Consider the following 12,377-nt stretch of genomic DNA (forward strand, 5'->3'; position numbering starts at 1 on the left):
AAGGCAGAGAGTTACACACTCATTCCAATAACAGAAAGGGTAGAATCAATCCATTTCAAAATGCAGATGTATAAGCAGAACAGATAGAAAGAAGCAGAGGAGGAAAAGCAGATCTCCATTAGTTACCAGTCAGGTCAAATAACAAGGGGAAAGGTGGAAACAGCATAAAAATCCCACTCAGCATAGAAATAGGCCTCCAGTGGAAAGAAAGAAGACAAGCCAGACAGAAGGAGAAACAGGAAGCCATGAAGTCTTTCCAAAACAGTCTAAATAGAGACAACACTTTTACACCATCCTCCATGAGGTCAGCCAGAGTTCTGCCAACTTGATCGCAGTAAGTCCTAAAGGATTTCACATGGAACTTGAGCTCATGACAGTGTTTTTTCTGTTTCACCACAGGGTGCAAGCTTTTAAGCCAGGACATCTGAAGGTACTAAAGGTAAGAAAACGGCGTTTCCATCAGACAGCAACCTGTTCACGCTTACTAGTTGTTCAGTTTAGTTAAGGAATCTAACTTAAGATTAGAGTACCAGTTTGACTGAGCTTTGTAGTCTTGTATGAGTAAGCATTTCCAAACCCAGGGCTTCAGCTGTCCCGAGAGCTAGATAGATGTACTATAGTTAAACCTGCCATGTCACTCAGAGTATATGTTTACATGTCTACAAGTCCCTCTGCCTCCCCGCCAGCAAAGTATCTATTTACTACCCACAGAAAGTACTATTCAGTTCAGACCTGAGGAGTTCAGTTCTATCTTCATCAACCTCTCTAACCTTGTAACAAGCAAAGCTTGCAGATCTGATTTATTGCAAGCTTCTGCTGTCACTGATGAGTGCAGTAGCAGACCTACTGACATAACTTGTTGGATTCGGGATTTTAGTTCATGATGTGTCTTATTTAAACCAGGGACACAAAATACAACTCATGTGAAAATAGTGATAGGATCACACCTGATAAACCCAGAATATTAGGCATAATAGCTGGATACAAGAAACATGTTGCACATATCAGCCTCTCAACCTGCTCCATCCTTAGATCAACACTGCAACACGCACCAACACTCCTCTTTTCAAACAGACTTTCTGAGAGTCCCATTAATTTTATATTTAGCATTTCACAGCAAATTAGTTTCTACTTCCAAAGTGTCTAGACATAAGCTGTGTTGATACCCATGTCTTCCAGTGACGGGCCAAGTTCCCATGACATGGAATATGAATAAAACAAAGAAGTTCTATTCTAGAAAGCTCACACATTTCAAAATTTAAGAGCTTATTTTAATCCAAGATATGGCAACTGTAAAGTCCAGTTCACAAAAAGGCCGTTAAGTCTTCATATGTACAGTGAAAACAGTCAATCAGTGTAAGTTTCTGGTCAGTAGGGCTTCCCCATTGATTCCAATATTTTCTTTCTCTCTTCTGCTGTGGGCATCTCCGGTTTCACACCATTTCTTTTCCTCTGCATCATAATGTCATGCTGAAAACAGAAGAAAGTGACCATGAGAACACAGATTTCTCAAAATTCTCTGCCTCTGAGCTCCAAATGAATAAGATTCTTTAACAGAAGTACTCTTTATATACCAGGAGCCAGATACTCTAAGTCTGATTAGCAGATAACTAAATGTACTAGTATTCAATTGATGACATCTGATAGTTTACCTTGCCGCTTCAGAAGATAGTGAAATTACAGTATTTCCATTACACCATATAAGACTGATGTGCAATTGTCTGTAAGCAGTTTTTTGGTAGTTTGCACAATTATTTAAAGATTTAGCTTAAAGTCTCTTCACTACTATGGCATAAAGCAAGAAAATAGCAGAGGACAGCTTAACTACACATAGTTCCTCATGATACTTTTCTACCATAAGAGAGGAAATACGGACACCACCAAATAAGAATGAACTCTTCCTAATTTTTATCTTAGGTTAAAGTAAACATGACCCAAACCAATGGAAAAACAGATGAACTTAACTCAGTACTTTTTCATTATATCCACTGAAAACAGGACTTATTACTAGAAACATCTGACTCAAATTCAGAGGGAAACAACTCAGGTACTGCAAGAACAAAGAACACTGACTTGCAATTTAAGAGGGTAAACTCCGGGGAACCAAGTACTTTGATGTGCATCTGCTTAAGTCTTCCAGCAACACATATCGGGACTACCTAGGCCTGCAAGTCACCATAAAAACAGCTGCAGTCAGCACTCGCTAGGTCTGAAGAGTTCAGAAATCGGTGTGTCAGAAATAATGTACTTAAAGCAAAGCATGGAGTAAAATTTAGAAAAATCTACTGCGCTTACCCAGAATTTCCTGCAGCTTTTGTACTTCAAAAAATAAGCAGTACACATATCCTTCTTATAGTTGTTGTCATCCATGCATTTTCTAGAGGCATCTGTTTCCTTTAATAGGGAAAACATACTTCAGAGCTGAGGGAAGTTACTGTGCTCAGTGTCTAAAAATTCTAACAAGTCCCAGAATATCTATGAAGATAGGAGGCAGCTTCTCAGATGAAAGAATGCTATCAAAGAGAGCAGAGGAACATCTATCACAAAGGATAATCTGTAATACCAAGCAATGACTTCATTTAGAGATAACACACATGAGTACTCTTCAAATAGTAAGGATAGGGTCCACAGAATACTTGTTTACAAAGATGCTTGGTATAACCCACAAAAGACACTTAAAAATCAACAAAGCTTGTCTAACCAGGATTTCAGGCTCTGGTTTTACAGGCAGAAAAATGAAGAGATTCCTATCAGTTGTACTAGTCCTATTTATGAGGAATTACTGGTTGTTATTTCACATGTAGCGTAACAGATGTTTTTCAGCTTTTCCCACCTTCAGACTCTTCAAGAAACTTTTCATGCAAAATGCCAATACAAGAGTGCTATCCACAAAGAAATCCTCTAGAAATTGTATTATTTAACTTTGAAACATACAAAGAGAAATCCCAATTTGATCATCTTACCGCTACACATGGATTTATATCATGGTCTCTAAGCTGTTGTGCATGCCTGGACATTCTAGACAGACACTCGGCTAGAAACAGAAAAGAAACAGGTTAAGTATCTACTTTTAACAATAAATCAGGATTAAGTCTGAACTACAGCATGTAATAAAGGCCTTACAATAAGGTACACAGTTTGGTTGCCTGTAAAAAAAGAAAAACACACCATCACAAAACTTCTTTTACAAAATGTTATTTCAAAAGCACTAACAGCAAGACAACTCAGGCAAATTCAGCCTGTCACCAAGACTGCTCACTCCCTGATAAATTCCTGCAGAGAATGGAGCCACTGTGGTGACTCTCATACCAGCCTGTCATAGCATTAAGGAAGTGAACGTGTCCAGGAGAAGCAGTTCTACAGAAGCTGTTCACAGCCAACACACTGTAGACACTTCAATTAGTAGCGTGGGGGAGCAACATACAAGTAAACTTTTCCGGATTTGTGCCTACTCCTTAGCTGGATCACATCTCTATCTTCACTGAGCTTTCCCAGGTGTAACAAGTGCCCTACCACCTCCTGTGTTGCTGTACGTTAACAGAAAAAGAAATGGCTTCACCACAAGGAGGGACCAGATCCACTTGCACTGTGTATGACAGCTTGAATCACATTTTTCACCAGTTTATTAGTTTGACACTGACTCTAGGAACTTTAAGCTTGAGAGACAGAGTTCAGCGCCAAGAACCTACACTGATCCAAGATGATGACATCAAGATGAACAGCAGACCCTCATTCCCTTTACTACTTCCCATACATTGCCTCTGGCACACATATGGCCATGGAGGTATTTTTCCAAACAAATACTAAATCTAACCAAAAATAAATTAATGTTGACCAGATGATTGTTTGAGCCAATGCAGGCAGAAACACAGGACTGAGGAAGAGTGCGCTCTTTCCAGCAAATTAAAGTACAGCTGATGAAGGAAACTGTGAAAGAACATCCTTGCTTGATCTTGTTGGGTGGTTTTTTCCTAAAGACATTGCTACTAATCGTAAACTTAAACCTCTTTCTGTTCATGTTAGAGATTGATAACTGCAAGTTTGCAGTAAATTGCAAATCCTGTTCTTAGCGGCTCACAGACAGAAAACAATATTTTAGAGGAAGGTTCTTCTTTGAGTAAGCTATTCCAGGTGAATGAGCCCTACATTTTACATCCTGTGCAAGTATACTCTCCTGGTGCTTGGAGTATTTTTTTGCATGCCACATGACCGCTTTCTGCAAATGGGCCTTTTGAAGAACAGCACCAGGAAACCCTTCCACTTACCTTTGAGAAGTATCCAGTGTTTAAGTTAACTTTACAAGCTAGGCAAATGTTTGCTTTTTTGGGGTGCAAGAGGATTTTTGATCAGGCACTTCCAACTCAAATGGAAACAAAAGCATGTAGAACAATAGCATCACTCAGACTTCAAGGAGGAGGGGGAAGAAGTAGAAGAAAACAAAAGCAGCATATCACTATGCCTCATCTAAGTCAGTACCACAGACACAACATTTTCAGAGGTTTGTTTGTGTCCGTGTTACAGCTCTGTTTCATTGACATTAGAGGCATAAGTATCACTTAAGCAGACATGCCTCAAGGTGTACGGTATCAGACTGACTTCAGCCTTACTCTCTAAAAGAGTCCTAGGATGTGTCATCGATGTCCATTATACAAGCTACAATTAACATTTTCAGTTTGATTACACTAGAGACCGCAACCGTGCCCAGTTTAAAGGAACAATGCACACAATGCATTAAACACCTACTTAATGAACAGGCAGTTCGGGTTCTCCCGAACCTCCTTAGTTTAGAGTAGGCAAATGCTTAAACATACTTAGCACTACCAAAAAGGTCCGACAGCTCCTGCGCGCGTTTCCTCTCTCTCCCTCTCTCCCAAGCACTTCAGGATTTGAAACATTAGCGGCGCGAAGGGCAGGCAGGTCACACCGAAGCGCTGCTGCCCGCCTGAATGAGCAGTTGAGCAGGAAGGGAGCTTCCCCCCCTCCAGTTTCGCCCATGCACAGGCTGCCTGCCCTTCCTGCTTTCAAGATTACAGGTCTGAGCCCGACCACAACCCAAGGCTTGTCTATTCCACAGTCCTTAATTACGCTTTGACACTTTAACAGTTGTAAACTGTACCACAGAGAAATACATTTGTTGCGCGCGCTCTTTAACCCTAGGGCTTTTCCAGTTCATAAACCATCAGGATATTTTTCTACAGGCTCCCTCCCATTGAAAAGCGCTTGTGTTTTTTTTTAAACGCGCATATACATACAGCATTGCTAATTACGCTGCAATACAGACCAGCTTGTCAAACCTTAAACCCTGGAGCGAAGGCCGTATAAAAATCCGACTTTTTTTTTTATCGCTATGACAGCGGGACGAGCGGGGGGCGGCAGCCGGCGGGTCGGGACGCTCGGCAGGGCCGAGCCGCCTCAGCCTCCATAAGCGGGCTGGGGGGCAGGTCAGGTGCGGCGAGGCCGGGCGGGCGGGCCGCCACCGGGCCGGACAGCGCCGGGGCCACGCCGGCGCCCTCCCGTCACCCGGCCCCCACCTTCCCCCCACCGGCGGGGGAGCCCCGGCGCCCCTTTCTTCCCCCTTCCCCGCCTCACCTCGCCTCACGCGGGTAACGGCCGCCGCCCCAACAGCCGCCGGTGCCCAACGGCCGGCGCCCGCAGCCGCCTCCCCTCAGCACTACCTGCCGCCGGAGCGCGGTGCCCGGGTCCCGCCGGGGCCCCCGCGCCCTCCCGCCGGGCCAGGCAGGGCTCCCCCAGCCAGCCGGCGGATGAAGGGCGAGCGGAGTCTTCCCGCCCCCGGCGAGGAAAGGCGAAGCGGCGGCCGGCCGCAGGCAAGGCGGACGAGGGCAGCGCGGGTCGCCGGCGGCAGCACTCACCTCCGTCGCCGGCCGCGTCCGCGGGAGCCCAGAGCAGGAGGGGGGCAGCCCGTCTCCAATTCGAAAGACGTCAGCGGCTCGGGCAGCCCGCTTAAGTACGGGCGCAGCCTACCCCGCTCCCGGCCTCGCGGCTCCCCCCGGCCCAGCGCCGCCACCGCCCACGCCCCGGCGGCGCTGAGTGGCAAGGCCGGGCCGCCAATGGCGGCGGCGGCGGGCCCGCCCCGGCCTTGAGCGGCGCTGCCTTCCACCAACGGGGCGGGCGGCGCGGGCGGCAGGCGCCGGCGGCGGGGCGCGGCCGCGGTCCTGACTGACGGGGGGAGGCGTCCAACCCGCGGTGCGTGTGGGCGGCGGGCGGTGTGGGCGCGGCGTGTGCGGCAGGCTGGGCTGCACCGCAGCGCATACACTACAATGGCTGCTGGAAAGACGGGAAAGCAAACAATTTCCAGGCCCGCCGCGTCCAGCCCGAAATATGGGGAAAAAATTACAGAAAAATCGGAGAACACTGTAAAGGGTGGAAACGGGGCGCAGAGGGGATGCTGAGGCTCCCGCGGTGAGTCTGCTGCGGGTTTGGGGGGCAGGCGCCGGGGTTTAGCAGGGAAATATCAGGGTTATTTAAATTATGAAGGGGGAGGAGGAGAAGGAGGGGGGAGAGCAGAGAGGAGCAGCGAGCAGTGAGGAAAAGTTTGTGTTAACCATCCCTGCTTTCCATCCCTCTCCCCCCCATCTCCCGCAGCCCCCCGCCGCCCCGCGTCGGACCCCCCCACCGGAGGGGAAAAAGCAGGGGAGGGGAGGCGAGCGGTGCCCCCCCCCCCCTCCACCCCCCACCCCTTCCCCTCCCTCGGAGGGAGAAAGAGATGATTTTCAGGAGGAAAAAAAAAAGAAAAAAAAAACCCTCTCTCAGGAGTTTTCTCCACTCCTCCCCTCCCTCCCCGCGGCGCTATGTTGGTTCGCGAGCGAGCGGGCGAGGCAGCGGTCTGCCCGGGGGACGGCAGGAGGGCGCGGGGTGCCCGCCGCCGACCCCCGCGGCGGGCCGAGGCCGGGGCCGCGGCGGCGGCGCGGGGCAGGGGCAAGGAGCCGGGAGCGGGAGCTGCGCGGCCGCCCCCTCCCCTCCTCGCCTCTCCGGAGCCTGTGCTGTGAATGCAGTGACAGCGGCGAGAGCGGGCGAGAGGGAGCGGAAGACATTAGAGACCGCGGTGCCGAAAAATGAGGGAAAAAATTAATATAAATTCGCCCCTCGCCTCAAACCGGCCGAATTTCGCACAGAAATTTCCCCCGTGGACCCGGCTACCCGTGGGGTGTCCTCTGGACCTGGCGGCTGCGTCTTTGGGGGGATCCGGAGTGACTTTGGGGCACTCGACCCCCCTTTTCCGTCGTTTTTTGGACAAAAGTTTTTTTTTTCGTAATAAAGAAACGAATTTGCCTGCTCTCCCACTCCGAGTGGCCCAGAAGCTTTTCCCTTCCCCATCGGTGTGTGTTTAGAGAAAAGTGTGAACCCAAGTAAGTGCCGAGTCGTGTTGCATTGGGGAGGGGGGTTTGCTAACTGAAAGCAGGAGAGATCCGGAGAGAGAGAGAGAGAGAGCAGGGACAGCTTGTTGTCAGTATCATAAACAACCAAAATGGAGGGAGAACTGAGGCATATAACAAAATAAAAATCAGAAAAAAATGCCAAAAAATACCTAAAAATCGGGGCTGCTCCCCCTTTTCTTCCTCAAGGTAATAGAATAAAACCCGTGTCTTCCCGAGACCGTTTTAAGGTTTCAGGGAGCAAGGAGTTAATATTTATTATTTTTTTTTTTGTTGATGAATTCTTTGGAAAGGCAAAAGCCTCTTATAACTCGCCACCGACAATGAGAAAACGTGAAAATCGCTTTCAGGAGAGAGAGAGGTAGGGGGAGATGATAGTGCAGAAAGTGCATAACTTGGGGGTAATGTGGAGTGATCCTAGATAAGATAAATGCTGTATGTGCTGCTTTATAACTTCCTTTTTTAATGCTTTTTTGTACGTTTGGGGGGGGGGGTTGGAGATGGGGGCTCCTTTCTTTTCCTCTTTTTTTTTTTTTTTCCTTTCCCTTTTTTTTTTTTTTTTTTCGGACCGGAATGTAATGCCTTTGTAGTGTCACTTTCCTGATCTAATTAGGATGTGTGAGGCAAAGAGTAAACCTTTCCGGTTTATAAAGTGCGTTTTCGTTGCCTTTGAATTTCAAGTTTTCCTGGTGGCTCCCTCCTCTATTTAAACTGGATTCTTCAGAGTAGTATGGGGTTGAGGTAGTGCTCCATAGAGAAAGCGGAGAGGGCTCAGGGGCAGGGCACCTCTTCTGCGGGTGGTTGCTGATTTCCCTGGCACGTTCAGTTCACCTGTTTGTCTCCTACAAAGAATGTATTCTGCAGTCTCCTCGTTTTATTTATATAAAATAATGATGCCTCATCTCGCCTCACGTTGAAGTTAATGCGAAAGTGCTGCTGATGTTGGTTCCACGTGGGATCACGGACATAGCAGGGCATTTTAAAGAGACAGCTTCTCTTTTCCTAGGGTTATCATCACCTCTGCAGCACCTCTGCCTCTGGCAGAGGGATGGTTCGTTGTTGGTTTTTTTTAATGGAGAGGTATCAAATCGGCCCTGGGCTGATAAATAAAGGCAGAATAATGGGGGGAAACGTGCAGATTCGTTTGGATCAAAGCAATTCTTTTGTGTGTAGCAGGTCTTCAGGGGAGTTTTCTTGGTGTGTTAATGAGAATGCTGTGTTTTGGAGAGCGTTTTTTGGAATGGGTGTTGCAGAAATGAAATAGTCTCAGGTTGTTTAATATTAAAAACTAGTGCTGTTTGCTAGCTGTGAATTCCCTGGGAGGAGACCTATGTGCATAGGGCAGTTTCACAGACATTTTGTAAAAGTTGTGGAGTGTGTTATTTTTGCTTTTGTTGGGGACACCTCAGTTTGTTGACAAGTACTGTAGAGCTTCTTCTATACTTCTATCTTCTGAACAGTCCCAAAAGGTTTTGAAAGTAGTGAAAATAACTGTAGGTTTTAATTGGCCAAACCAGGGGCTTTTTACAAGTACACCTTAGCTGTGTAATTATAACATCACTTGGAAGAATTGCCTCTGGCTTTGTTTAAAAAAAGAAAAAACATCCTAACTGCGGTCTAGTTTCATGTATATGTGTGCATGTGTGTGTGCATGCATGCTTTTAGCATGGGTTCTGGCTGATACAGTTTTTTGCTTAATTTTTAGCTTGTAAATGTTTAACTGTAATGATGTGAAATGCTCTGCTTGTCCCTATTATCTCTTGTGTATTTTAATTTTCAGTGAAATATCCCATTAAAAAAAACCAACATTGCCTCTTAACATGGCAATTTGATATTTTTATGAGGAGTTAGGATGTTTCCTTTACACATGCCTTGTTTTTGTAGTCTTTGTATTTAATTCTAGATTAAAAATTGCATACAGGTATATGGTTCTCAAGCGGGAATATGGAGTACTGAACTTGTAGGGAGGCTATTTCAGCAAATGTTTTCTTTGAACTTGTGGAAGTTGAGTATCAGTTGTGATAGCCCTCTGTGTTGAATAGCATGTGTTCACAAATGATCTGTACCTTTTCTGCAAGTGTGACCAAAGAAGCTGTTGCACAGTAGTTGTTGACTAGGCTGTTCTTGTGGTTAGAGATTTTGGAAGAAAGCTTGGAGTTTTTCAGCAACTCACAGTTGTGAAAATTAAATCACATTAACTACTCTTAGGCTAGGCAAAAATGCTCATTAAGGAAGAAAGATTAATCAGTTTGTATAAAGGAATGAAATTGAACATTTTTCCAACACTGTCTTTTATGGTTTAGAGATATCTTTTATAGTTAGCAAGAATTCATACTTCAAAGCTCCTTTCCAAATATTTCTTACACTGATCTCTTCTTTTTATTGACTGAAATAACATTATCCTGAAATGCTTAGAAATTTGATAAATTAATAGCAGTACACCATGTGTTGGTGTTCTCAGTGTACCAGGGTAGACAGATAGTAGTAGATATACAGAACTAACTTTAATAAACTAGTTAATGGTACTGAGAACAGTATTTAAGAATTCTTCAAATACTGTGTCTGTGACCATCAGTATGAAGTGTTTAATGTGTTACTGCATTTTAACCTAATTAAGAGCTTCTAAATCATTAATATTGTAATGCTGAAAATAGGTATAGGCACTGATAATAACAACATGAAAGAAGCACATGTTGTGGAGTATATTTCTTTACTTACAGTTATGTGTTACAAAGTAAATTCAGTGTATCCAACCATAGTACAAAATTCAGGACATAGGCAGGAGGAAGAGGAAAGGGTGTTCTCACAGAATTTGATACCCCTCTAAACTGGGTTTAGTTTTGAGGTATAATCCAGATGGGGGTAATAATAGCAGAAGATAAATGTTGTTTAGGATTGGTTTTTACAAACTTACTTACTCTCTTTTTGTAGAAAATTGAATTCTTCTTACAGGGATGATGTGGTGTTTAATAAAAATAGAAATAACTTTCAAAGCTTCCTTACTTCTAAGAGTTAAGATAATCTTCTCTATTATATGTTGTTCCCGTTCTGTACATGATTCAGTATGATTTTTTCAAGATTTTCTAAAATTAAAACACCTGAGGAAACAAATAGTATGGGCTGTTGTTGGTAAAGTTATCCTGCTTTTTGTAGGTAAACTGGGGAGCTGTAAATGTATTAAAATCCTTCTTAGATACTTATCAATCCTATTCAATAATGTTTAAAAGTTAATAACTACAGTATGCTACAACAGTACAGCAAATAACAGGAATATAAATTGACATGCATTCAGCTTCTTTTGAATGCTTAGTTCAAATGTGTCTGTTGGTGTGTACTTTTCATTTAGTAATCATCCTGAAAAATGAGTTTCCCAATGTAGAACTTTGAGATTTAAATTAAGAAACTTTTAAAAAGTTTGTGTAATTCCAAAAGGCGCTGCATACAAAGTGCAGCCACTTCTAATGGTCGTCCATCTCTGCAGCTAGTCAGTCAAAATGGTGCCCTTAAGTCTCCTCCTTTCAGGGTAGTGCATGTGTTTTAAAATTAATGGGTTAAAGAGGGCACTGCTGATATTCTAAATAAACCACTGTTTGTAACTGTTCAAGGTTGTTTTATTAAAAGTGATGTTTTATTTCAGAGTCTAAACCATAATTTTAAAAATTTTTTTATCTATAACTTCTTATATCTTTAAAACCAGTTTTTGTCAGCAAATGCCTTTTGGGAGGGTTCTTGAACAAGTTTGTCTGTTTACTAAGGGGAGATATTCTGGAAAATGTGAAATATGTTAGAGCAATTAGACCATTCTCAAATCAGTGTAGAGTTAAAAGGAGCTAGCAGCCACCACCACCAACGTGACAGAGCACTTGCTTTCAAGGAGATATTCTCCAAATATCTGCTACTAGTGAGGTTTTAGCTTGCATTGCTTCTGAAAGAAATGTACAGTATCTGTCCACTGAACTGTTAAAGCATCTTTAACCAATTACCAAATGTTTAGGTAGCCTTAAAAAAACTATTTAAAAATAATTCAAATATTAGAACAAAGTAACATTTTGTATTGAACAAATGTAAAATGTTTAAATTTCTGAAGTGTAGGGTTTTTTTTTTTCATTTATCTGACCATTTTGATAATATAGAGTTGTATATTTTTCCTGCTAATCGAAAAATCACATCTAGAATTTAATTAAATTTATATTGATTTTTAAACTGTGCGAACTTGTAGCTTGAATGTAAAACATTGATTAACTCTCAATATAATCACTTATACAGCTGCCTATATTTTATTTTTAATTTTTCAAGGCATATAGTGACCCTTTATCTCAAATTTAATAGATTGCAGTTACTAATGCATTTTAAATGAACAGTTGTACACCAAACATCAAATGCAAAAAATTCTAATTGTACGCAAGTTATGAAAACCTAATACTGAACAGAACTGGTCACCATTACTGCAAGTTCAGTTTTACTTTTATTTAGATTGGCTTGTTAAAGTATTTTTTGTCTCCTTCAGTGTCAGTGTTCACCTGTTATTGTCTCATCTTAGAAGGACAAATTATCAGAAATGAATAGAATTGGAGGGGTTTTAAAATTTTTGACAAGATATAACATGCTTTTAAAAATAGTTATGTGATAACCATTATAAAGGATGGGGCCTTCTCATAGGATATATTAAAAATGTTAATATTTAAATGGACCCTGCCTGTCTTGTAAACAGTTGCTCTAGGATCATGGCATTAAAATTAAACACCTTACACAGGGTTTTGAGATGACTGCATAAGTACATATTTGACACTGAAGAGTGAAAAAGCTTATATAGTTATTCTCAAGTTGAAGGGATAAATCAGTTTGTATTATAGCCTTCTTTGGAATAACTTCTGTCCCTGTCCTACTTCAGTGTCTGTCCAGAGTGTAGAGATACCTTGTCAAATACATTAAAATACATGGCCAGAATGATGGGCTATTTTACACGTAGCCAACCCTGGCGGT

General features: G+C 43.2%; 2 protein-coding genes across 9 annotated transcripts in view; one reads left to right on the plus strand and one right to left on the minus strand.

Annotated features, from left to right (window-relative positions):
- Positions 1-1,063: 1,063 nt before the first annotated feature.
- Positions 1,064-6,081, minus strand: CHCHD7 (coiled-coil-helix-coiled-coil-helix domain containing 7). Its single transcript, XM_054193555.1, has 4 exons — positions 5,871-6,081; positions 2,964-3,034; positions 2,296-2,394; positions 1,064-1,470 (listed from the first exon to the last, which is right to left on the minus strand). The coding sequence occupies exons 2-4, from the start codon at positions 3,015-3,017 to the stop codon at positions 1,369-1,371; spliced, it is 255 nt and encodes an 84-aa protein (XP_054049530.1). The 5' UTR covers positions 3,018-3,034; positions 5,871-6,081; the 3' UTR covers positions 1,064-1,368.
- Positions 6,082-6,201: 120 nt separating this feature from the next.
- PLAG1 (PLAG1 zinc finger) overlaps positions 6,202-12,377 on the plus strand; it is a 52,146-nt gene continuing 45,970 nt past the window's right edge. For 4 of the 8 annotated variants that reach the window (XM_054193548.1, XM_054193547.1, XM_054193549.1 and 1 more), the window contains exon 1: positions 6,848-7,367. The gene's annotated coding sequence lies outside the window, so the exon portion shown is untranslated. Of the gene's footprint in view, positions 6,421-6,847; positions 7,368-12,377 lie in introns of those variants that run through there. The other 4 variants (XM_054193552.1, XM_054193545.1, XM_054193550.1 and 1 more) reach the window with 3 other exon arrangements.

Source organism: Rissa tridactyla, chromosome 2, assembly GCF_028500815.1.
Source record: "Rissa tridactyla isolate bRisTri1 chromosome 2, bRisTri1.patW.cur.20221130, whole genome shotgun sequence".
NCBI lineage: Eukaryota > Metazoa > Chordata > Aves > Charadriiformes > Laridae > Rissa > Rissa tridactyla.